Source organism: Poecile atricapillus, chromosome Z (genome assembly GCF_030490865.1).
Source record: "Poecile atricapillus isolate bPoeAtr1 chromosome Z, bPoeAtr1.hap1, whole genome shotgun sequence".
Lineage (NCBI taxonomy): Eukaryota > Metazoa > Chordata > Aves > Passeriformes > Paridae > Poecile > Poecile atricapillus.
Window position 1 is genome coordinate 66,587,791 of NC_081289.1, and position 24,242 is coordinate 66,612,032.

At 40.2% G+C, this 24,242-nt stretch overlaps 1 protein-coding gene across 1 annotated transcript in view; it reads left to right on the forward strand.

Moving 5' to 3' along the window:
• The window catches only part of ATG10 (autophagy related 10), a 60,753-nt gene that overhangs the window by 24,907 nt on the left and 11,604 nt on the right, over positions 1-24,242 (forward strand). The window contains exons 4-5 of the mRNA XM_058827114.1: positions 14,165-14,291; positions 20,700-20,797. Of these exons, the coding sequence (XP_058683097.1) occupies positions 14,165-14,291; positions 20,700-20,797 (225 nt within the window). The remainder of the gene's footprint in view (positions 1-14,164; positions 14,292-20,699; positions 20,798-24,242) is intronic.

Sequence of the window (24,242 nt, forward strand, 5' to 3'; positions counted from 1 at the left end):
AAAGGAATGAGTTCATGGGACTAAAGAAGTTGTTGTGTAAAAATTGGAGACAAACGCTTACGTGGAGGGAAATGTAAATATAAAACAGAGCAGGCATTAAGTAAGTCATGCTAAACATTGGCAACTCAACAGATTCTAACCTCGTACCTTAAAACCAAATTAAAATCTGTAATAACTTTTTTTTCACTTCTCAACATGGCATATGCTTTTTCTTGAGGCTTATCTCCATAACTAAGAATTCAGTATCACTAGTTCTTTTTTTCTATTTTTGGTTAGCAAAGTTACATATTTCTATCCAGCATCTGATTTTTACCTTTGCCCATTCCAGATTTGGCTTGGTTCTACGTCTGTTGCTTAATATCTGCAGTATCAACAATTCCTTTAATGCCTGTGTGGTTAAGAGATAAACCAAAAAAAATTAGTTATTTTGAGAGCATCTAATATTAAAGGGATGAAAGACACAGAAGTTCTGTTGAACCATGGCAAAAGGGATCAAAGGAAATACATCACAGCTGGTCAGTCAGTTTTGGAAAGCTGATTCCAGCCCTGTCTTCTTACACACTCATCATCCTTCATAATTTTAAAGAAACATATCTATTTTTAGGTTATAAATTTTTTTGTTTTTTTCCTTTCCTGTGTTCATCTCTCCTCCAAAGACTATATAAAGAACTGGTATTTTCTTCTACAGAGGAAAATGTGGGAAAAGAATATGTTCAGATGTGTTTTAAGTATGCTTTTGGCACCTATTTCTGTGATTAATGCTTTCTTGAATAGAAGACAAAATTTTCAAAAGTGTTAACCCTCCTAGTGTTTAAATTATGTTTTTAAGTTAAAGATACCAACAAATCTTGCATTTACTGTTGCTTCTCTGGCACCCTGGGTTTACATTACTAGCATGGTAATATTATTAATTCTACAGACACAGTTGTAGTATTTTCCTGGGTTATATTTGGTGAAAGTCTTCCACCACCTGAAGAAATTATTAAATATTGGTGTTTGCAACTTTAGGTATTATTACATTCTGTTCCTCAAGATTGCTGGAAATGGAATTCATTTCAATGCTGATATGAGGGTGTCCATCCTCTGAAAATATGTCTTGATAGTTCACAGAACTATTTGGCAATGACTTTGTTTTTAAATAGGTGTTTAGCACGGGAAGTTGTTATTCTTCAGAAAGTCATTTGTAAGATTATTTCAAAGCACGGTTTTTACAGTTGGTAAAGCTGTGAAGGTGCCAGGGTGTACTCCAAGGTTTTCTGAGACATGATAATGTTGTCCTGTAATTAGAAGTTCTCCTCACCTGTGGTGAACCATCAAGCATGTTTTTTAACATTTTCAATTGTAAAATTAAACAGTTGCCAAAAGGACTTTTAAAATAGGTATTTTACCACTGAATGGTTACAGCCTGGTCATATCGGATCTTAATTTTGGAATGTTTGGATTTGAAAACACAGGTATCTAAAATATGTATTGAGTACTGCTATCACTTGTTTTAAAGGTTTCTAATGTTCATAAACAGAACCAGTTTTGAAGTTATTTTACTAAAATAGAGAGCTGTAAAGTGACATAAACACAGTAGTGCTGAGCTTATTTTTCTGTGGGCTTTTTTTTGTTTTGTTTTGCCTATTTTAGGTTTTTTGTTTGGGGTTTTTTTTTTTTTTTGAATGTTTGGAAATACTTAGAAATTTGGCGGTAGGGATCAGGATAACTAAATTATACTGAATTATACTGTGTTCTGTTGTGAATTTGAAATGTGTGTTTGATTGAAGCTTTTCACTTCTTTGTCTCTGTTTTCAGAGTAGCTCTTGCTTATATGGGGTAGAAGCAAATAGAACAAAATAACTTTGTAAAAATAACCTTGATACAGAATATTCAGTGAGCTCTGTATTATCAATTTGTATTGGAAAACCTTCTTAAAATATTCAATGAAACCATGAGGGCAAGAGCTTTACCTTGAATTAATCCATCACTGCATTGCAATGTTTACTTTCCTTTCAACTATTCCTGGTTAAACAACAAAAAAGTCTGTTTAGAGCTTTGCCTTTCCTGTTACATCCTCGTCTTCTTGGGTTTATTGCTGAAAATTTTGCCTAACTTTTTTTAAGGGTGGAGCTGTAGGATAAGCAAGCATGATGCAGCTCAATAAAAAGTCATAGCATTAGAGATTGTTTTTGAGGATAAAAAACCTCAGGAGAGAGCTGTTTGATATTTATGTTACAGATGGTCAACTGTCCTTGAAAGTTAGAATAAACTTTGTCACATCAGAGCTGTGTATAATCAGTACTTAGTGTAGTGATCTGCATTCCTCTTCTGTCCTAAAATTGGTTGATAATAAAACCAGGAAGTATGGGGTGAAATTTCTGTCTAGCTTAATTTTACATGTTTTAATGTACTGATATGAAATAAAAATGGATTTTCTTTGACTATGAAGTGGCTTTATTTTCCCTCTTTTTTCAGAGTTGCAGCAGTTTTAATGAACATTCACTTTTCTTTTTCCTTAGTGCTGTGTGGATACTGCAGTACCGGTGAAGGCGTCAAGAGAATTTCTGAGTAGAAAATCCGTTTTCTTCAAACTCAGATTTTTTTTTTGTTTCAGGAACTTAGTTTTCTAATTAGACAAATGAAGTAGTTCATCTAGGGTCAGATTAATCCTACTGAAAATGTGATACGGTTTTAAACTTTTCTGGAAATTTTTCTTTAGCAAGTTCAATAATCTGCTGCATTGCCCAGCAGAGCTGTATTTTTAAAATCTTTTCCCACTAATGCCCTAATGCACACTACCAGGATTACAAAACTGAATGTCCAGCTGATTCCAAGTGAGCCAGTTCAGGTTTATATGGCACACTTTAATTTGGAAATTCTGACATTTTCTATTTTAATATTTACCATCTCGGACCAGAAGGTTTTTGCCCTGTGAAAAGTGCTCATATTTAACTTCTGTATTGATTAAAGAAAAAGACAAATGTTAAAACACCGGCTTTTGTCGCGGAGTGGAAATGGCAGGATTTGGTCGAATCTCAGCACTTGTGGTTCTCTGCTCTGGGTGTAAATCAGGGCTGAGGCAATGAGGTCTGTGGAGTGTGTGTGGGATCCCTGGTGGCAGCGGGGAATGAGGGGCATTCGTCTTGTGATTTGTTGGCCCTGTCAATACTGGTGTGACAGGGGGAGAGCAGAGCTGAGATCAGCTCGTGGGCAATCTCAGCGTGGCAGTGCTGGTGTTATAAACTCCATTTCCTGCCACGGTTTCCATCTCCTGCTCTATTGACTGTGCTGCCCAGCTTTGTATCATCAGCAGAATTTGTCAACAATCTCCTGCTTTTGTGCTCAGGTTGTGGAGGAATATTGTAACTAAGATTACTTTGCAGTCCAGCTGTGGAGGTGCTTTGTTAGTCGACTGTCTCCTGGTCAATAATTCTCGTTTTAGCTTTTCACATTATTCTCTCCCCTTTTCCACTTTCTTTTGTATTACATTTTGAACATAATCCCCATCTTCTCCACTTTAAAGAACTGCTTCTCATTTGGCCTGGTACCAAATATTTTACTGCATCCAGCCAGATTGAATCTCCTGCATTTCCTTGTCCACTAATTCAGTTATCTTATCAGGGGAAGGTATCAGGTTCCTTGGGCTTACTCTCTCTTTGACAAACCAATGTTAAATTTTAATCCAGTTTCTACATAGCTCTGTGTGATTAATTATTCTTTCCTTCAAAAATGGTTCTAATCCCTTTTGCCATTTGTAAGTACCACTTGAATTTTGGCAGTTCTTACTTTCTCCTTTAAACTTAGGCTTCAAGAAATAGTTTGGGTTTTTTTGCTTGCCATACCTCTTATTTTGTTCTCTGTAGCGGTTTTCTTTTCATAGTCTTGGTATCCTTTGTTAGGTGATTATTCACTCAGATCTGCAGTTTTATCCTTTCTTTTGTTTTCAGTAGTTCACGGTGTAAATTTTAGGAAGTTTTTTGTCTCTCATTTAAATAAATTTAAGCCTCTTCCAAATTCTAGTGCCTCCCCGTTTAAATTTTTCTGCTTTTCATGGTCTCACATATTTCTCAAATATTTTAAAAAAATCTAAAGCTAGATTTAGAAGGCTTACCATGGGCAGTTTGAGAGCAGATGCTGAGTTCAGGAGGACCCGTGAAATGCCTGTTCTGTGATTCTGTGGCCAGAACACATTTCCCTGCCCACCATACAAAGATCTGTTACAAAATCCTGACCGCCGCTTCTTGAACTTGTAAAACTCCTGTCTGATCCTAGAAAGCAGAGCACTGTCTTGGTTTTTCCACTCAAGACATTAAAATTTCAATAATCTTTGCCAGTCTGATGGCAGATGAGATTCCCACCTGACTTGGTGTCTTGCAGTTGGCTGTTTTTAAGAGATTGGGCAAGACCCAACAGTCAAACAAACTTAATACCATGTGTGCACCTATCCTCATGTAGTCTTACTTGTATGTAATTGTGATCTTTGAGTCGGATTTATTTTATGCAAGCAGCTATCCTGTAATCATCTTAGAACTTTGTTAATCCACATAAAAATACTTTAGTTTACTAATTCAGGAAATTTAGGTGAGGAAACAATACCAACATTGCATCCAAAAATACTAGAAACATAATTTCCTGCAGGTTTTTTTTTGACAAATTGTATTTATGTTTTGCTATTTCTTCATCTGTTCTTTTATTCTCTGTTTGGGTAACAGGCAAATCTCTTGCAACACTTTCCCTGGTTTTAAACCCTGACTGTACAGGATCCTGTAAATATGAGTGGCCACGGTGTCTTTCTATTGAGAGAGCTCAGTTTTGTGTGGATGCCTGTCAGCATTTGGATTTGATGGTCTTAGAGGTCTTTGCCAGCCTCAACGATTCCATGATTCCACAAAATCCAAGGCAGAGTCCTCTGGGAAAGAAGTCAAAAAAGAGTTGTAAAAAAGAGTTCCACATATCTGCTCTCATCCTCTTCATAGGTGTGTAGACATTTGTGAAGACAGGCAAATTGATTAAAAAAGCACATTATTAGCCTTTTCTCTGTAAAGGGGTGGAGCCCTCTTGAATTCAGCCTAAGAAAGACCCTGGGAGTTTGTTTCTGCAGTCATTAATTCCTGATCCGCTCACATGTTAATTGCAGACTCATGTAGAAACTACGTCAGAAACTCTTCTTTTGCCTGGAACATGATGGAATAGGGACCTCAACAGTACTGTGTGAAATATCATATGGACACCAGGCCTTTATTCTAAAATTATTCCTTCAGGGATTGCAGTTGAGTTGCAGAAACCTATAACCTGAAGTGAAGAAAAAAAATCAATTAACTTGTCCTTGATTTTGGTGCAACTCTACCATTTGTAGCCTCTGCCTTATGAATGAAGCCATTGTTTGGGATGTTAAAAATATATTAACATATTTTTAGGTGCTTTTTCTCCCCCAAAGTCCCTGGTTTTGCACTTGTCTGAAGTTTAGTTTTCAGAGAAGCGTGGTCTTGGTTGTCTCCAGATTGATTCCTTTACATAACCAGCGACAATTTAAGTAGTAAATATCTTGCTGTGGACCCTGTTTGGGGTACAAGCAGCAGCATGCAGTACAATAAAAGGTTCTTTCAGCAAATGTTTAGGAAAATACTTTCCAAGAGATCTGCACATGATTAGAATTACTGAGTGCTCTCCTCTCTGGCTTCCTGTTTTGGAATTGAATGCCTTCAGGACAATTGGAATATCTCAGTTTTGAGAAGCAAGAGCAATTTAACCAAGTCTGTACTTCATTGTCTTAGCTATGATTTCAGTTAGTTGCAAATAGGGATAAAGATGTGGAATAACCCCTGAGATACCTTAATCAAATTGAAGGAATAAATTATAGAGCAGCTTTTGAGGGAAATGAGAGCAGATAAAATGTCCCAACAGTCAGAGCCACGTTCTGGCTCTTTCTCTGCACATGTGTACAATTAGTGGCTCTTTCCTTGCTTCTTGTTTCCCATCCTGTGGGATAAATGTTTGAACATTTTTTGGAACAACATGCTAATTGCTTAAAGTATCTTATGTAGGTTATTTATAACGTTTGAAGGGAAAATTTGATATGGTTATTGAACAGTTGTATCCAGAACAGTTTCTTGAGGTCCCTCCACCTAGTTCTGAGCAATTCAACTACAACAATAACTCCTTGAAATCAGATTAATTTATTTAACAATTCAGCCATTATGCTGACTGTTCAAATGTGTAGTATTTTTGTAAGAATCCATGAGCTTGGCCAAGTGCAGTTATGTACATCTGTGCCATTTCTTGGTGTTTTTAACCCTTCTGCCACAGTGGTGTCGTCTGGTCATTGTGGTTGTTGTTGACCCCATGTTTTCCACCACATTCTGTTGTGGAATTACTTGGGTATTCTTAATTCTGTACCAGGCTTTCTTGTCAAATAAAACACAGCTTGAATGGAGACTGTTAGAAGAGTCATTCCAGACAAAAGCATTGTCAATAATTCATGCAGATTTTCTTCTTGGCTTTAAAGAATTTTAAAGCAAATTCAAGTGGTTAAGTTTGCATCAAGACTTATTATGTACCACATTTCTAGAACTTGAAAATACCATGTAACACTCCATGGCAGTTTTCATTTGAGATCAGACTAATAAAGGAAGTAATTCAGTACTTCTCTCCAGCCGCTATGAATGTCTCCAATATACTTTTGGTGTGTTTGTGATCAATGACATTTGATCACTTCGTGTTTGTTGCTATTTAGAATATTCTTGCAGAGTATCTTGTTTGAAAATGAACTGAAGGGCTTTTGACCTGCCCCAGTCTGAGTTCAGAGCTTTGCATTTCCCTTGTAACAGTGATTACAGAGTTGAAGGTAAGTGGATCTGTATTGTATCAGTAATGAATACAATCAACAGCTTTTCAGAGTGGGCAAAAGCTGAACATACTTGACTTGGTAGGGTCTGCCCCTGTTCCATTTAAATAGTTAGTGATTATACTTGGGTGTTTCCAAATGCAAACAATAAATGAATCCTAACATGCTATCATTTTTTGTCTAAGTGTAGGAACAAATTCATGTTTTCTTTTGGGGATTTCAGGAGCAACTTCCCAACTATTCTGAGAAATTTCTTAATTATTTTTAGTGATAGCTAAAATTTTTGAATTCAGGCTATTTTAAATGTGAAGTAGATAATTATAATTTAATATCATCTTCCTGTTTTCTTAGTAAGAGAATAACACACGTGTTTTAGCCCTAACATACAGTTAATATGGTTGAATCTCTCACATCCAAATAAGACAGTTCTAATTAAACCTCATTGTTTATGATTATTGTTTGTAATGGTTGTGCTTATCTAATACAGTCTATGGCCAAGCTTAGGTTAGCATGTCAGGTAACTTTCAAGATGTATCATTTTGTCAGATATTAACTTAATCAGATGCCCTTTCCTTTTTCATGTGGGCAGCATCCAAGCTATTCTATTTCTTGCAGTAAGTCACTGTCCCTCTGTCACAGCTGTTCCCTTGGAGTGTTCTGGGTGGGCAGCAGTGCAGCTACTTCTAATTGCAACCCTTTATTTCAAATTTCTTGTTTTTACAGTGCCAGATTTTGTGATAATTTGAGCATTTCTGTCTGTAACTTTTTCACCAGAATTACTGTTAAACACTGTCTGTCAGTCTTGGCATCGTTTTCATACAGTTTCCCATCTGAGAAATTAATGAGGATTTGAGTTTGTCTTCTAAAAAGTAAAGGTTTGTAGGCATTTGCTGTCAGTCTCCCTGTTGAATTAAGTGTGGCCAAAACTGGGTTGCTGCTGTGATTCACAAAGCAGAAATAATAATCCTTGTTCTAAAAAAATAAAGCTGACCTAAAATACAGCTGAACTGCTACTGTTGTCTTCTAGTGTAGCAGTTTTTTCCCCCTTTTTTCGCCTGTTGTAAAGCACAAAGCCCAGTCCTGGAAGCACTTCAGTTCTAAAGAAGCAATAATCTTGTGGAACAGTACTTAACCTCAAAGTAGTAGCTTACTCCAATTTGTGCAAATGGAAGATAATGACAAAAATGATGGGAAGATCCTACAGAAGGAGGCTCCGGGGGGACCCTGTGGCTCTGCACCAGTCCCTGGCAGGAGGGGACAGCCGGGGGGGTCGGGCTCTGCTCCCAGGAACAGGGACAGGAGGAGAAGGAACGGCCTCAGGCTGGGCCAGGGCAGGCTCAGGGTGGACAGCAGCAGGAATTTCCCCATGGAAAGGGAGCTCAGGCCTTGGAACTGCCCAGGGAGGTTTGCAGTGCCCATCCCTGGAGGTGCCCCAGGAATTCCTGGATGTGGCACTCAGGGCTCTGGGCTGGGGACGAGGTGGGGATCAGTCACGGGCTGGGACTCAAGGATCTGGGAAGGATTTTCCAGCCTAAGTGATCCTGGGATTCTGTGATTGTTACTGAAAAGCAGGTGGCAAAAATGAGTGGGTGCAGGCACCACCATCTCCGATTGGTCCTTATCCCACCATACTTCCATGGAAAGAAAGCTGCTGTGAGTTCCTTAGTCTGAGGAATAACATTGGCATGGAGCACTGGTAGGGGGCAGTGGAAGTGGCTCCAGGTGGAGCTGCTCTGATCCTCTGTAAGGTCTGTGTCTGTAGCTTCAGGGGCACCTTTCTTTCAGGGGTTATAGGTGGTTTGGGTTGGTCCATCTTCACAGCAGATGAGCTGTGTCCTTCTGTCTCCTTGGATTTCTTTGTCTCATTTCCCAGATTTCCTGTCATTCCCACCAGAAGAGGTTTCCTAGCATACCACTGCCTCTGTTTCAGCCCTGTGCAGACAGCTTTGTACTCTCTACATTAAAACAGGAGGAAATGTTTCTTCTGTGGGAGGAGAAAAGCCACCAAATTCTGCATTTTATATGTGACAACTCGGGAAGAATGAGGAGTGATTTTGTAACAGTTCCCCACCTTTATGTGAAGACAAAATTCACAACTGTTCTGTTTTCACGGTCCGTTGCTTCTTTTGCTTGAAAAGGCTTTGCTTTCACTTGTGATAGTGGTTTTGAAGCAATCAAAAGACAAATCTAATTTCCAGCTGCTAGAAATGATTGTTCATGCATGATGAGCTACTGCAGTTTTATGTGCCATGTCTTTTTGGGATGGAAGTCGGGGTTTTGGTGTTTTGGAAAAATACCAAAAAGCTTAGTGGGGGGTAGACTTTTTTTGGGAAATAGTTATTTTGAAAATGAGTGGATGCTTACATAGTGTCATGGCCAGAGTGCTGAGTTCAGTCCTAAGATTTCCCTTTGGAAAATGACATGTTTCAGGGATCCACTACCTGCTCACCTTGACTCCATTGGTGGCATAGTGCCTTTTCAGGGCAGCTGTGTCTTGAGAAAGCAAGCTCCTTGCAACACGGTATTTCAAGCATCACCAAATGATTTAAGAGCCACTTTCTTTCTCTGTTATTGAGTATTTAACCAGGTCCTTCACTTGGGTGACTAAACTGTAAGAAGTCCAAGACAGTGGCGAGGATTTTGTAGCTGCACACAGAAAATAAATCCATAAGATAACTTTGTTATGCTTCAGACCACTTCTGTTATCCTAGTGTTCTCCTCATCTGTCGCTAGTGATTTCAGCACTAGAAAGCACCTGGAGGTGGTTGGATCCCCCATGTCTTCTTCACATAAGAGAGCAGTTTATCAATGTACATAAAAATGGTGCAACTGGTGGGGAAAGGGTTTTGTGCAGCATTCATATTACACTGAAATTCTTCAGGGAGATCTCTGCATTTTTACAGGCTGTGGTAGAGTGGGAAAATTTGATTAGAGCCTGTAGATTTGAGCACAGTGTGAATATTTAGCAGTGATGAAAAACAGTGACAATCAGTAAATGCACTCGGTCTCCCCCTCCCCAGGCAGGGTCACCTCGCTGACTGCGCGGTCACTGACGGCGGCCAAGGTCTGGAGGTCTCAGGGCTGTGTCAGGCCATGAGGTGAGTTGACACCCAGCACAGGAGGGACCAAAACCTGCAGGAAAATGTCCTGCAGAGACTGGACCCGCAGGGCTGCAGCAAGAACGTGGGGCACGGTCTGAATGCTTGGGAGAGCACCCGTCAGGAGACAGAGATAGGATCTCACCACACGGCCACGCCCTGCTCCTCAGCCTCTGCTTTAATTCTCCCTGGGGAGCACTGTCCCACCATTCACTTTCCACGCTCAAATCTCCCTTTTTGCCAGGGGGAAAGTGTTGGAAGAGCTGCTCCTGAAAGCCCTTGTTGTTTCAGGGGTGGCTCTGCACCTCTGAAGAGGAAGAGCGATACATTTTCAACCTCAGAGGCTGAAATGAAATGGGATGTAAATTCATTCCAAGCAATGAAGGAAAATTTGCTTCCTAATGTGGGTTGCATCTCCTTTTTCCCCTCCTCACACTGAAAGTAGCATTACCCATACCTGTGCCTGTGTCACCTCTTCCCAGTCCTGCAGGAGCATCTCCCAGGAGCCTGGACAAGGCAGGAGTAAATAGAGGCCAAGGCAGCAAGAAGGGAGATATGAGGGAAATGGGAACTGGGAGAAAAGCAACAGTGTCTGGACAACCAGGAGAAATGTTTATTTGCACCAGTTCTCTTACCTTTTCCCCCAAAGGGGACATGCTTCTTAGTTTCAAAGGGAATTTAGGCTGAGCAAGAAAGTCTGGCTCAGTGGGCCTCTGCAGGTGAGGTGGAGATAGGAAAATGTTTGATGGCAAGTAAGGAAACACAGTTTTTTTTAGGTAATTCTGTCACCTGCCCAGTTTACCCTGTCTGCCTTGCCTTTCCTTCATGGTCTCCCTCCAAAAGTACCTTAACCCACACCTCCCTGCTGCCTGGTGCCACTAAACTACCCCAAACCACAATTAACACTCTCCTGCTGTCAAATTAACTTGTTACCACAGATTTTAAACTTGCCTTCCTCATCAAGAGGAATAGAAATAGTACAAATATGTTATTTTTCCTTCAGAATGATACCTGACAGTGTTTCTTATCCATTGATTTAAATAATTTAGCATTTTAAAAGGAACAAATGGACTTAATTTGTTTTGGGGATACTTAAAGGTTGAGGACAATTTTATATCAACTAAAATCAGTGCTAATTCGTTTATGACGGAACTAATGTAATTAATTAGATTGTTGCTGCTTATCTTCTTTCTAATACATACATTGCTTTTAAACATCTGCTCAATAGGCCATTATGATAGCACAGGAGTGATTTTACCTGAGAGCAATAGAGGAGCAGATGCTTCCTGATGACAGCTTCCCAGTTTGTTTAGGAAGCAGCCAGTCAGTCCTGGATTCACAGTTTCAACTTGAAGCACGGCAGGCACGCAAGAAAATTTGAAAATCAGAAACAAAATATTTGAGGAACAAATCTCTTCGTACCATTTTTAATGATTGCAGTTTGGTTAAAATCCTTTTTTTGGTTAGTGTTGTATATGACATCTTTTAAGGCTAATGTTTGTGTTTTGTCTTTTGTTTTGTGGTGTCTGTTCATATGTGGACGTATTTGCAGCAATTAACATCCAAATTTAAATGTGATTTCAGTGTTGTTTAGTGCAGTAACTGAAATTCAGCATTAGCTCAGAAAGAGTCAGAAAAATATAAATAGGAAAAGGAAACTAGAACAATTATTTAAAGACAGAGTTAAAATAGGCTATCATGACATATGTAAAAATAAAGTGTCAGTTTTGCTTTTTTAATATAAGTTATATCTGTGTTTTGTATTTATGGCTTTATCAGTAGCTGGTTAAAGAGTGTAAATGAAGTCTTGTGGGCTGATATAAAACTGTCTGAGGCTCCTTGGTTCTAGTGAGCCATTTGTAGATTTTTAGATGTCTCAAAGATCACCTAAAATGACTGAAGTAGTTTTATTCATCTCATCAGGAAAGTTCATCTCATCAGCTACAGAGATAACATCAAAACTTGTAGGCTATAAAATGTACTTTCTCTGCAAAAATACTGTGGGCTGTACTTGCAGAGACTGTAAAGAGCACGATTGCACATCAATGATGTGTCTTTTTAAATCAGAAAACGTGAAATTGCTGTTTACTGAGAGGAAGGGGGATTAGAGTAGCCCTGAGAAGGATTCAGCTATTTGCCTTTGTGTGCAGGTCTGAAATAGTCACAAATTAGTCATTTTACCATTATATGCAGAATGCAGTGTATGCAGACAGTTTTTTTTCCTAGAGCAGTGGTATTTAACACAGGAACAGGTAGTCTTGCCATTTCCAGAAGTATCTTTTAGGGCAGGGTAAGCTGGTGACTAAGCAGGAGGCAAGGCTGTGGTATCTGATGAAACATTAATGCCTGAGAAGCACCATGTAGGCTCAGTTCTGAGCACAGACTCTTTCTCTTCCCCACCCCTACACACATGAAAACCAGTCTGTAGCTGGGTTTGGTTTGTTTTCTTTTCCCACAGGCTGCTGATGGTCTCTTTCGCTATTCTTACCGAATCGATTTTAAAGAAGGTTCAGCATCATATAGAGAATAATTTTTTTTTTTTTTTTTTTTAAACCTATATTTTACTTATAACTACTGAGTATGACTTGTGTGAGGAGGAAGAGAACTCCCCTTCTTGGTCTGTCACTGATGTATGAGGGAACTGGGCATACCATGCCTGTCTTTATCTGGCCTGGGACATCACAACAGCAATCATCGCTGTCCTTTTGGCAGCATGACTTTAGGATCTCCTCCCATACAGTTTTTACAACCAGGTTAACCCAGAGAGCATGCTTTCAAACATTCAAAATTCTTAGTTGAATTCCCATTCAGCACTTCAGGCACTTGTTTCCCCAGAAGCAAAAATCAACCATTTTCCTGCAGACTTCTGAGATTCACCAGGAAACCTCTGCCCTGTGGCCATCTGTGATCTTCTAACTTTGTGTCCAGAAATGTGTGGGCAGTACCTTGCTCTGCAGCTTCCCAAGGTCTGGGCTGTCATTTGTGAACTTCTGTCCCTCTGCCTCAGCAGCATCTGTGTGTCGAATACACTAAATTTGGGGAAAGTCACATCAGGGAAAAAAAAAACCAAACTGAAAATATCTTGGGTGTCATCACTGTTAAACTTTGTAATCAGTTTTTAGATTCCTTCATGTATTGATTCATCCATTGCTGACTTGACTAAGGATGTGAGATAAAAATGCAAAATAGCTTTAAATTTCTGGTGTGTTGTATGAACATACTGTTCAGAGGATGCTGGTTCTTCTTTTCTGCTCAGTCTTTTACTGTTTTGCTTGGACACATACCATAAGGCAATATTCAGGGTTGCTTGGCAATAGCCAAGTCATGAAATGCACACCCAACCTGTGGGGCATTATGGTTGCTTAGTTCATGCATGTAAATTTAGGGGTTTGAGCACTGAACAAGTCCACACCCAGAGTGTCTTCTTGGAAAGTTTGTTCTTATGTTTAATCTTAATGGCATTATTAATCTAATGGTTCCATTTTCAGAGACATTGAGTTATGACAGCTTTTAGAAAAGTCCAAACAACTGGGCGCTTAGCACTGTTGGAATATTAATTTGAAATGTTGTGAAATTTGTGCTGCAGCTGGGGTATATCTCAATGCAGTTAGTTTCATCTATTTTGATTTGTTTCAAATCTGCCATAAACTTTAGTACTTTACACCTGGAATATACACTAACAGGGAAAAAAAAACAACTCTCAGTTTTATTGTTACATTTTATGTTATTATTATAATTACGCTATATGATATATTTTATATTATTAGCAAAAGCAACTCCTGGCAAAAAGCCTTTAAAGAATGTAGATCAGAGGATTTTTGGTGGATACATTTGATTTGTCTTTTGGCAAGCAAAACCAGATTATTTAAGGATACACTTCTAAAATGGTCTATACTGAACGTAATGAGGAGAGGTACAACTGTAGTCCCCCTTATTGTGCCAGTTACTGTGCCATGAAGATTTTAGAGACAGCCTTGGTGCAGCTTAGAAAGATCTCAGTTCTGGAAAGGCTTGCAAATAGTTCACAGTTTGTGGAAGGAAGTGTGTAAGATGTCTTCGTAGCTTTTGGACTTCTCTGATTTTCTTGCTAGCATTGAAAAATTCCCTTGTGAGTTTGCACGGGTAGTGCAGTGAAAGGGGTGGTTGGCATTATTTCTGTTGTGTGCGTTTATGGAATCTGTGAGAATTTCCCTGGGTACAAATGGTTGATGCGTTGCTGTACTCACGTGTGTCGTTGCAGGAGCCCTGGGATGACTCTCAGGCCGCCGGTGTTTGCGGCACAGAAGAAGTGGTTCGCTATGAGTACCACGTCCTGTACTCCAGCAGCTACCAAGTGCCTGTGCTGTATTTCAGAGCGTGCTTTTTGGGTAAGGCCAGCCTAGACTCAACGTGCTGGGTGCTGAAAATGTTGAAAATTTTGTATTGAGGAGGAGATGTAATAAGAAACTGAGAGATGAGGCTGCTCACCGGTGAATTTTTCAGTGCTCTGGACTCAGAGCTCCAGGACCGTGGAGAAGATGATATCATCTCAGCCTGAGGGAGGCTGATCTTTGGCTCCTGGCATCTTGCCTGTGGTTGACTGAAACTGCTGGTCATTTTTCTTGTTCTTTTCTTGAAAATGACTACAGAAAGTAAGTGCTGCAGGTTTAGACTGGGCTGGGCAATCAGCGGACATAACCACAGTGCTTGAGCCAGTTTGAGCCAATGACTGGGGTCTAAATATGTCTTTTAAAATATAAGCTGTTTAAATTTGCTGCTTAAGGGAAAATAAAATAGTACTAATATGATATTGACTTTTTTTTTGTATTGGAGCTGGCTCTTGAAACAGTCAGATTGTGTCTCCTTCCCTGGCATGTACATCTTGTTACCCACTGGTCTGTGGTCACTGTGATTTCAGGCCCCATCCTGCCAGGGGAGGAAGGAGGAACGCTCAGCCTCCCACGGAGGCCACTGTTGGTGTCACTCATTTAATCATCAGGCACGGAGTGATCACACTGCAGCACTGGCTGTGCTCTGTTCCTCACTGCCCCAAGCCAGAGTGCCTGTGCTCCAGTGGCTTGTTCCTGCAGTGGTGTGGCCAGCAGGACCAGCTTGTGGGCACCTGGGGACAGTGTTTAGTGGTGAGCATGGCTGTATTGGGTTAAGGCTTCAACTCGATCATTTTAGAGCTCTTTTCCAACCTAAATGATTCTATGATCAGCATCTTTTGTGTTTTGAATAATATCTTAACTTTATCTAGATAAAGATGTCTGAATGTTGCCAGTGATATCTTTTCCTTTTTAATTAAAAAGTAGCTTAAGCTGCTTTGAATGTGTTTGGTAGATTTAATCACTCTCTGCCTTATATTGTTTAATGGTTTCTAATTTTGCAGTGTTAGCGTTTCAAAAAGCACTTCAGATTCAAAACTGAAGAACAAATTCTCGTAGGCTCCCTGGTGGAAAGATTTTAGTCTGAGGTACAGTTTCAGGAATAGACAATTTGGGGTAAATTATCAGAGTGGGACATGGGGAACTGGGGACATTGCTCTGCCTTTACCACCACCAAAACTCATTTGCACACATCCTGTTGCAAATTTATTTCCAGCATTATTGCAGGCATTTACAAACATGCAGTGTTTTGGCTTTGAACTTATTGTGCAGACAGGAAGATGAAGGTAGTTTTGCTGTGAGAGACGGGTTAGCCTATTTGTGGTCCTGAAAAATGTCATCTTCTTGATTTTTGCTGAATTTATAGTGCAGTGCCCCTACAGAAGAGGACGGAGATGCTGCAGGTAGAGGAAGTAGGACAGTATCTCTACTGTACTGTACTTCCATATAATTAGTATTCACCATAAGCAGTTAATCACCAGAGAAGAGCTCACAGAGACAAAACAAGTTGTTTAGCTTGTCAGCACCGGGGAATCGGAGGTGTTGAAACATGACTCCTTATAGCTGGAAGTGGGTATTACAGGAGCCAGTGGATGATCTAATGCACAATCATGGTATCATGTGCCAACAGCTCCCCTTGCAGTACAGAGCTGTAATTGCTCCTACAAGTACAATTATCTTTTAAAACACTTCTTGGGAACCTTTCACAATGGAAAACAAGGGCTTTTTTTAGATGCCTCCGAAGGTCACCTGGGTTCTCTTCAGCGTTTTACATTCTCTTTTAAATTATAACAAAATCTGACTCTTGAAGGGAGCAGGATACAAAATGCTGGCAGTAAGTGTGTTTCCTACAGTGTTACCAGCTGGTATTCTCTGATTTTAATTATGGGCAGCTTACTTTTGAAAATGAAGAATTCTGTCTTCCCTGCACGTTGTTGGTCTGCCTGTGCTGTGCTGTCTGAAGGTCCCAAAGTGGGATTTTGGGAAATGTACAGCTGGCATGTGCTCACAATCACTTGAGATACCAGAGCTTTGTCTTGTCACAAACCTGCTGTGAGGAAAACTCTGGGAAATGCCCTGAGGTGTTTTTTTTTGGTTTTTTTTTTTTTTTTTTGAGGTAATAGTCCATGTGATGGGCTCCTCACTTTGTCAGACAATCAACAATACTCACCACATTCCTCACCCGAGCTAATCTAGGAGCAATCTCCCCAAGATTTACCTCAGTTTCCCAGTCTAAACTCCTACCATTATTTGTAGACTCAGTAACAGGAGGGGTTCCTCACCACTCTCCCGTGAGCAGCTCCTGGTTCCCCTGGGATCCTGCCCGTACTGATCCCAGTGCTAATTATAGCTGGCTGTGGGAGGTGGAGGTGAGCTGTAATCCTTCCATGGATTGCCCTGTCTTGCCTTCCCCAGCACAGGGCACAGAGCTGGAATTCAGAGCTCTGCTTCCTCCCTGGCAGTGTCTGCAGTGCCCATCACACCGGGGAAACAATAATTCTTCTGTTCAGCCTGGCTGAGGGCTTTTGCAGTGTTCACTTCATTCCTTTGTATAACAGCAGCTGATGCCAGCCTGTCCAAATCTGCACTCCAGCAGACACTTTACAGACTTCTCTTGAGTGATGAAATCAATGAAATCCTGCCTTTCTCCCACTGCATGTGAGTGCAGCTTCCATTTACCTGGTCTCTCAGTCCCTCCTAAGAAAAAGGCTCCCCGCAGAGTTGCTGGGGGATTTTCCCATGATCTCCTACTTGGTTGGCATCCTCAGGAGCTTGTGCCAGTGAGAGATCCAGTTTTCACTCCTCTCTGCTAGAAGTTATGTTCAAGCATTACAGATCACTTCTTCCTGCAGAAAGGAAAAAGTTGCCTGGTATCCTTGTCCTTGCTGCTGTCTAAATTGGATGAAATATCTTACTTTCTTGAACTCATCTTTAGACCTTTTTTTGTTGTTTGTGAGATGAAGTTTGCTGCATAAGGTGGTGTAAGGTAAGGTTTGAAATTTTGATTGCAACAGAACTAAAACATTTTGAGAGACATCTAAACTTTTTTGTAGTCTCAGGGGATGGATTTACAGGCAAGATCTTGTTCTGTGCAAGGACAAATACTTCAGTTCAGTGAAAACAGTGATTAAGCACGATGAGACTGTCTGGAAAGGTGTTTGGGAACATTAAAGGGTACAAGAGGATATTTTTAGGCAGTGTGTATATACATAAGAAACATTTTTTCACTGCCTCATGATGCTTTCCATGTGGCATATATTCCTAATTTCAGACTTGCTGAAGTCACAGTGAAGTGTCAGGAGCTCAGGGCAGAGGCTAATTTCTCCAAAATCAGCCCTGTGCCTGCCATACCGACCAGAAACGAAGCCCTTCTTTCTTTCCCTGGCTTCTGAGACTACCAAATAGGTAGTTGAAGAAATGCATGAACCCCTGCTGATATCTGATGTCAGCAATTAGCCCTCTTGGAGACAGATGGTATAGGCAATTATCCTTCCCCTTCAATGCTGGCATCAGCCAGATGGGCTGAGCTAGGTCCAGTAAGCTTTCTTTAATCAGCAGAGTATTTTCCTCTTTTCCTAGTCTTTAAGATGTCAAGGAGCTTTGGTCTTTCCCTGAACCATCCCCTTCTGAAGCCAGGCATTCAGAACCCTCTTGCCGTACATTAGAAAAGCCACAGCGAGGTATCAGCAGCACAGGTGAGCACAGGCAGCATTCAGGAATCACCCCGTGTGTGGAGATAATAGTGGCTCGTCTCACACTTCTCCTTTTTCCTGCAAAGGCAGAGGAAGCAGCATGAAAGCTGGCTAAACACTGAAAAAAGAAAGAGCAGGACTAATGGGAGTCAACAAGGACTGCACCCTCACTCCTCTAGAGAGGAGAAAAGGAATGAGGTTTTCAGGCTGACCTGCTCCCAATACTCTCTCAGCTCAGTGACAGCTAAATCCCTGCCAATAAAAACCATGCTAATCAGTGGTTAGAGAGAGGGAGCTTCTGAGATAGGGCAACTTCCTCCAGCCCTGAAGGCATGACTTTCTGTATGCACAACCACACTGGGCCTGACTGAAGTGCTTTCCAGAATACAGATTTACTTCCTGAGCTCCAAAACATGTAACCACCATGTCCTTTCTCAGAAGCACAGCTGCTCTAAAGACCATATCCTGTAAGAACTGGTTTTATTGTGGCTTTGGACATAACTGAAATGGATTAATTTTTATGATCATGTATTCTCTTAAGCCATACCAGTGTGTTTTTCTCTTTTGGCAGGGGTTTCTTAAGATTATTTCTTTATAAAATACATCAGAACAAAGCCTCAAAACAATTTGTGCACCATTCAGCCAAAATGTCAAATAACCTTTAATTGAAAATCTTAGAAATTGTTAAAACCTTTTAATTGGGAATCTCTGAAATTCCTGAAAGTTTATTCGCCAAACATGAAGAAAATAGAATACAGCAACTTGGGGAGCCTGAGAATTTTCTCTGAAAATAAATAGGCAATTTTGTCTGCCTAAAGAATTTCTGCTCTTTGCAGAAATTAAGGTCCAGCTGAGAACTGCAGCTCCTGTGTGGTCTGACAGCCTCACCTTGCTGCTGTGAGAGGGCCCTCAGCATTCTGCCTTTTAACTATTTCTTATTTGTGGTGACATGACCAAGTTAACCCCAGCTGGGCAGTCAAGAAGCTTTTCTCAGAAAAATTTGTTGTAGGCTAAACAGTTTCAGTAATAAAGCTATCCCAGCTGGTTTTGGGGATAAACCTTGGGACACACAGCAAGCTGTGTCCTTGTGGGTGAATGGTGACTAAATAAATGCATAGATGGGTGAATCTGGAGCCTTCACCCTCCTCTCCTGCCTCTCCTCTTGGCTTGGCGCTGCTGTTTCCTTCTCGTTGTGGCTGAACTTCCCAGTTCAGCTCCATCCCAGGGTAAAAAGGAGGCAGGAAGGCAAGAGGCTGCTCGGCTCACCAGGTGCCACAGTGGGCCCTTGTTGCCAGCAGCAACAATTACCGACTGCTCTGTCAGACCAGCTGGATGTCTGAGGTCTCAGTGGGTTGCAAGAATGTGTAGCAGGGCTGCTAGACACGTGAGGGTGCTGGAAAAAGGGGGTAAGAGTGCCCAAAGAATACAGATGTGTGTTTAGAGCAAGTCTGGGAGCTCGTGAATAGAATGAACTCACCATGTGGTAAAGACAAAACTCGTTTTTCACTATAACATGGTTAATATTTCAACAACTTCTGATCATTTCTAAAAATGTGATTAACAGAGTCAGAGTAACCCATTCCACATGTACGTGAATCTGCTCAGTGTTATTATAAAAATTCTCAGAGAAAAGTGTACAGAGCACAGCCTAGGGTGGCAAATCAGATGTTGCACTAGAACGTGTGTTATTGTAGATTTTACACTTGGACTTTCTCCATTGAGAACAAAATTGCAGATATGCATGGCATTTCATGTCACCTGCACACAGATCTGAGTGTAAATACATGCTTCAAAAATAAATTTATGCTGTTGTAGCAAATTTCTTTGTGAATGTTAGACTGTCTCCAGCACAGCTCTGGTATCTGTCATCACAATTCAGTGGATGTGATGGTCTAACAAGACTTTGTGAGGATAGCATGGAAAAGCTGATTAATATGCTGTTACCCCTCAGATACTTCATTTGCCACATGATTCTGCTATATGGTGCATATATATCAGAACTTCGTGCTTTTTTATAAATATGTGCAGAAAATAAAACAGAGGCTGTAGGCAGCTGGTTTGAACTTCTGTCTAAACATGGCATTCAAATGTTAATTGTGTGAATAAATCTTTTTCATTTTACAGACATACAAATGTCAGTAGAATAAAACTGATTATCAGAGGATGATGGTTTCTGACACTTGATAAATGCCAAGATGAAGCTACTTATTGAAAGTCTATCGAAATCCTCTGTTTGCCATAAACAAATATTCATTAAAAATAGACATGCTTATTTTCTAAGAGGTTGACACTAATATCTTGGCATAATTCTAGCATTGCAGCTGAGAACCTGACGCAACAATGCTAAATGCAGCTCAAGAAAACATTGTGGACACACCAAAATTCAGTAAGCTTTTATCTGCAGAATTTTGCTCCTTAGATTTTCTCCACTCTCTCACTACAAGTTGCATATGTTTACAGTAGTACAGTGATGTTATTTTGTGATTTTAAATCCACCTAATCAAAACTTTGTTTTACAGAACTGGTTACACTTCACACCTTACAATCAGCACAGTGAGTTGTTACTCTCAGGTGACAGAGCAGAAAACTGTACAGGGAATTTAGGGTGCACCTTCTGTCAGGATTTGAACAGTTTTTGGTTCTAATTTTGCTGTTCTGTATTAAAAATACAGCATGCTTAAGAGCTTTGGCTGAAGGTGGTTGTTTCTTCCCCCAGATGGAAGGCCTTTAAGTCTGGATGAAATATGGGGAAGTGTTCATGCATCCTACCAGGCTCGTCTGCAGGAGGGGCCCTGGGACACTATTACACAGCAGGTGAGAATCCTCTGCTCCTTCAGGAAACTGCCAAATGCAATATAAGCCTGGATCCTCAGTGGCCTTACTCCTCTCTTGGACAGAAGGAAAAAAAATTAAAATAATAAAATATGTACATATGTCTGTATCATGTTGTGCTGAACCATTTACCAGCAACAGTTTCAGTCCTGGATCTTGATGGATGTATAAGTGTTTATGATTTAAGGCTTGCTTTGACAGTACCTCATATTTAAAATACTTTTCCAAAGCCAGTCCTCAGAAATTCAGGCAGTTTCTGAGTAATTGTGAATTTGGGTAAACACAAAAGCAGACTTATTTACGTAAATAAAACATATCAATGTAGCATTTCACGGATTGTCTGGTAATGAAATTACCAAAAAAGACTGTGTGTAATTTTCAGTTTTAAATAGGCTTGTGGTCTTCAGGACTGAACAAGGGAAAATTGGTTTCCTATCCAAAAATAAGTTGGTGCTGTCTAATAGTGCCACATGGCTCAGAGCTGAGCTACTTGCTCTGGTGTCTTCCCTTTGCTCCAGGTCTCAGGAGCAAATCTGATGGAGAATTGAGACTCTCCAGGTGTTAGTTTCTTTCCCCATCAGACCAAGACACCAAAGTGTCCTCTCTTGGTTTTTTTTTCCCCTTCCTCCCTTTTTTTTTTGATTTTAGCTGTTTCCATGCCACAGCAGCATGACAAGGATGTAACATCCACCGAGTCCTACAGGTGCTCCCTTAATTCAAATAACACAGTTTAATTACAAGATGCCTGTTTGGAGATGGTGCTCAGCCATGGGAACACGAGCAGCATTCTTGTTTTTGCAGCCACAGACTATTATTTATCTTGTAACAGCTTCCTGAGAACCTACCAAGCCATGGGTGTCCTGGTGATTGCTTGTGCATGTCTGAGTTCCAGTTGTGAGCTGGCAGGTTCTTACAATACACACTTTTCACATGGAGCATTAATTACCTGGCTCGTCTGTGAGTGAAGACGAGGAAATTGGGTTTTAATAACATAATGTAATAATGTGACACTACTGAGAATAAAGCATAAATGGGATGTTTGGAATGTGTGAAATCAGAGTGGTGGAAGCTAAAAGGAAAATCAGGTCACTCCCACACAGGGATTATTTTTGCTTCTTAAGGGACAGTAAAGTAAAAACTGTCCTGCGTCTAATAACTGGAGGTGTGTGGGGGATAAATACACACAAATTCCTGCAAAAACCAGGAGTTTTGGGTGGCAGAATGTGTGGAGTGATGAGTCTGTTTCTGGGACACTCTCCAGAGGTGGTACAGCCAACTATGAGTGCAGTGACAAACACAGGAAGAACATTTTGAAGAAATTAGCAGAGTTAACAGCTGCAAAATGTGACTTTCTGTTAAATAAGGAGATTATGGAAGATAATGAAAACTAGCCTGCAAGCCTCAGATCAAAGCAAGAGTCAGGTCTACAAGCAAAAAAACTGCTTTTCTCTGTCAAATGAATCGGGGTTCAGAACTGAAATAGGGAGTTTTGTCTTGCCTAGCTGCTTTTCTGCTGACCCATTTTGTTATGTGGGTTAGGCTTTGCCTGCAGGGACACAGATCCTATAATGCAAGTCACTGGGCAAGCTCATCAAATCAGGCTTGAGCACTCGGTACACACGAGCAGCAGAGTAAAAAGGTTTAGGATTTTAATCCAAAAGAGATACAAATTTTAGATGCTACAAGCACTCCACCACTGGGAAGAAAAATAGAGCTTGCCAAGGGTCCATGCATGTTACTTAAATTTTAACTAAATTTTTACTTACATTTTAACTGGGGCTGATCTGCAGTGTGATTTGCAGACCAGGAAAAGAAAGGCTTGGTGACTTTTTGGGACTTTTTTCCCCAGGTATTTTATGAAATGAGGGTGCCAGGCCTCTGCACATTCCTGATACAGCTATATTTTGGTGTATACTCTCTGTGGTAAAATACATCCATAAAAAAATACATCTCAGGAACTGAGACAAGCTGCAAAGAGTGGAGACATTTGACATTTGCAAATTTTAGGTAAAATTTAGATTTTTTTTTAGTTACTTTTGATTACAGTGGAAAGTTATGCTCATTTCCAGAGAAAGCATCTTGAAATATTTTTCCAGACTAGATTAGTGCAAAAAGCAGAAGCCAACTAGTTACCTTCTCATAAATAAATTAACATGATAAGGTTGCATAGTATTTTATAATGATAATTGATAAATGGTGATGATTTAATTGCACTTCCTCTAGTAATAATCTTAAAATGCTCAAATGAAGTTCCTGTGATTGGCTTTCTTGTGAGTTAAATCTCCCTGGGGTCTTCAGTCATCCCTTCTCTACATCCGGCGATAACTTGCTTTAGCTGTTTTAAATAATACAAATCAATTAGAGCACACAGCTGTTTAACAAAACTTCCAAATGTTGCTACAGGTCTCTGTGGGTATTTCCTGATGACTTATAATGACATCAATTTAGCACACCTGGTAAGATCTGTGTGAGCTGGAAGTGGCTTAATTCTGCAATGACAGGAAAATTAAGGAGTATTTATGGATTGCTGTTGCCTTCCAAAAATGTTGCCAACTGTGATTTTCAGCTTCTTTTTAGGAGTATTCAGAAGTGGAATTACAGATATTGCAGCCCTATCTCCTGAATTGCTTACTTGTAACTTGGTGGATGCTTTTTGCTGTTATTTATATATATTATTAATTTAAATACCATATAAACATATATGTATGAGGTATAATATTTATATTAGTTATTTATATTAGCTATACACAGATACAGATATACACAGATAGTGGCACTGCCTAAACAGCTCAAACTTATTGGGTCTTCTGTGTGTAATAGATGTAATAAATGGTGTAATGTCCCAGTTAAGAAGGCAGCAGCCCAAAAGTGCCACAGTCAAATGCTAAGTGGTGAGGGAAATTGAGAGAATAAAACCTCACAAGAACAGGAAAAAAGTTAAAAAAAACAAAACAAAAACAAAACAGAGAGTGGAGAACAGAAATGAGACAAATGGGGAGAAATCTTCCCAAATATGAAAGTGAATAAATTTTATCACATGGTAGTGCGTGGTGTAAGAACCCGGAATTAAAAAAACCAGAAAAGGATAACTAATACTGGGTTAATCTGTAGAGGTTGCATTTGACCTTTTATCATTTTAGAAACCTCTGTGAAGATGAGTGGGAGATGTGAAGCAGCAGAGAATGACCCTGTGGTTATGGGCAGAACTTCAGGCTGTGTGGCCTTGGTTGGGTCCTCTCTGTGGAGCTGGAAGCACGAGACTGAAAGGCTTTTTTTTGTTAGGATAGGTGTGGGATAGGCATTGTCAGGGCGTGGATTTTCATCCTGGCTCTGGCTGAGGGCTCCACGCCTCTTTTGAAGTGTCTTCACCAAGATCCAGGACACTGCTGCAGCCTTCACATCCAGGAATTTTCCAGAGAGTGTGGAC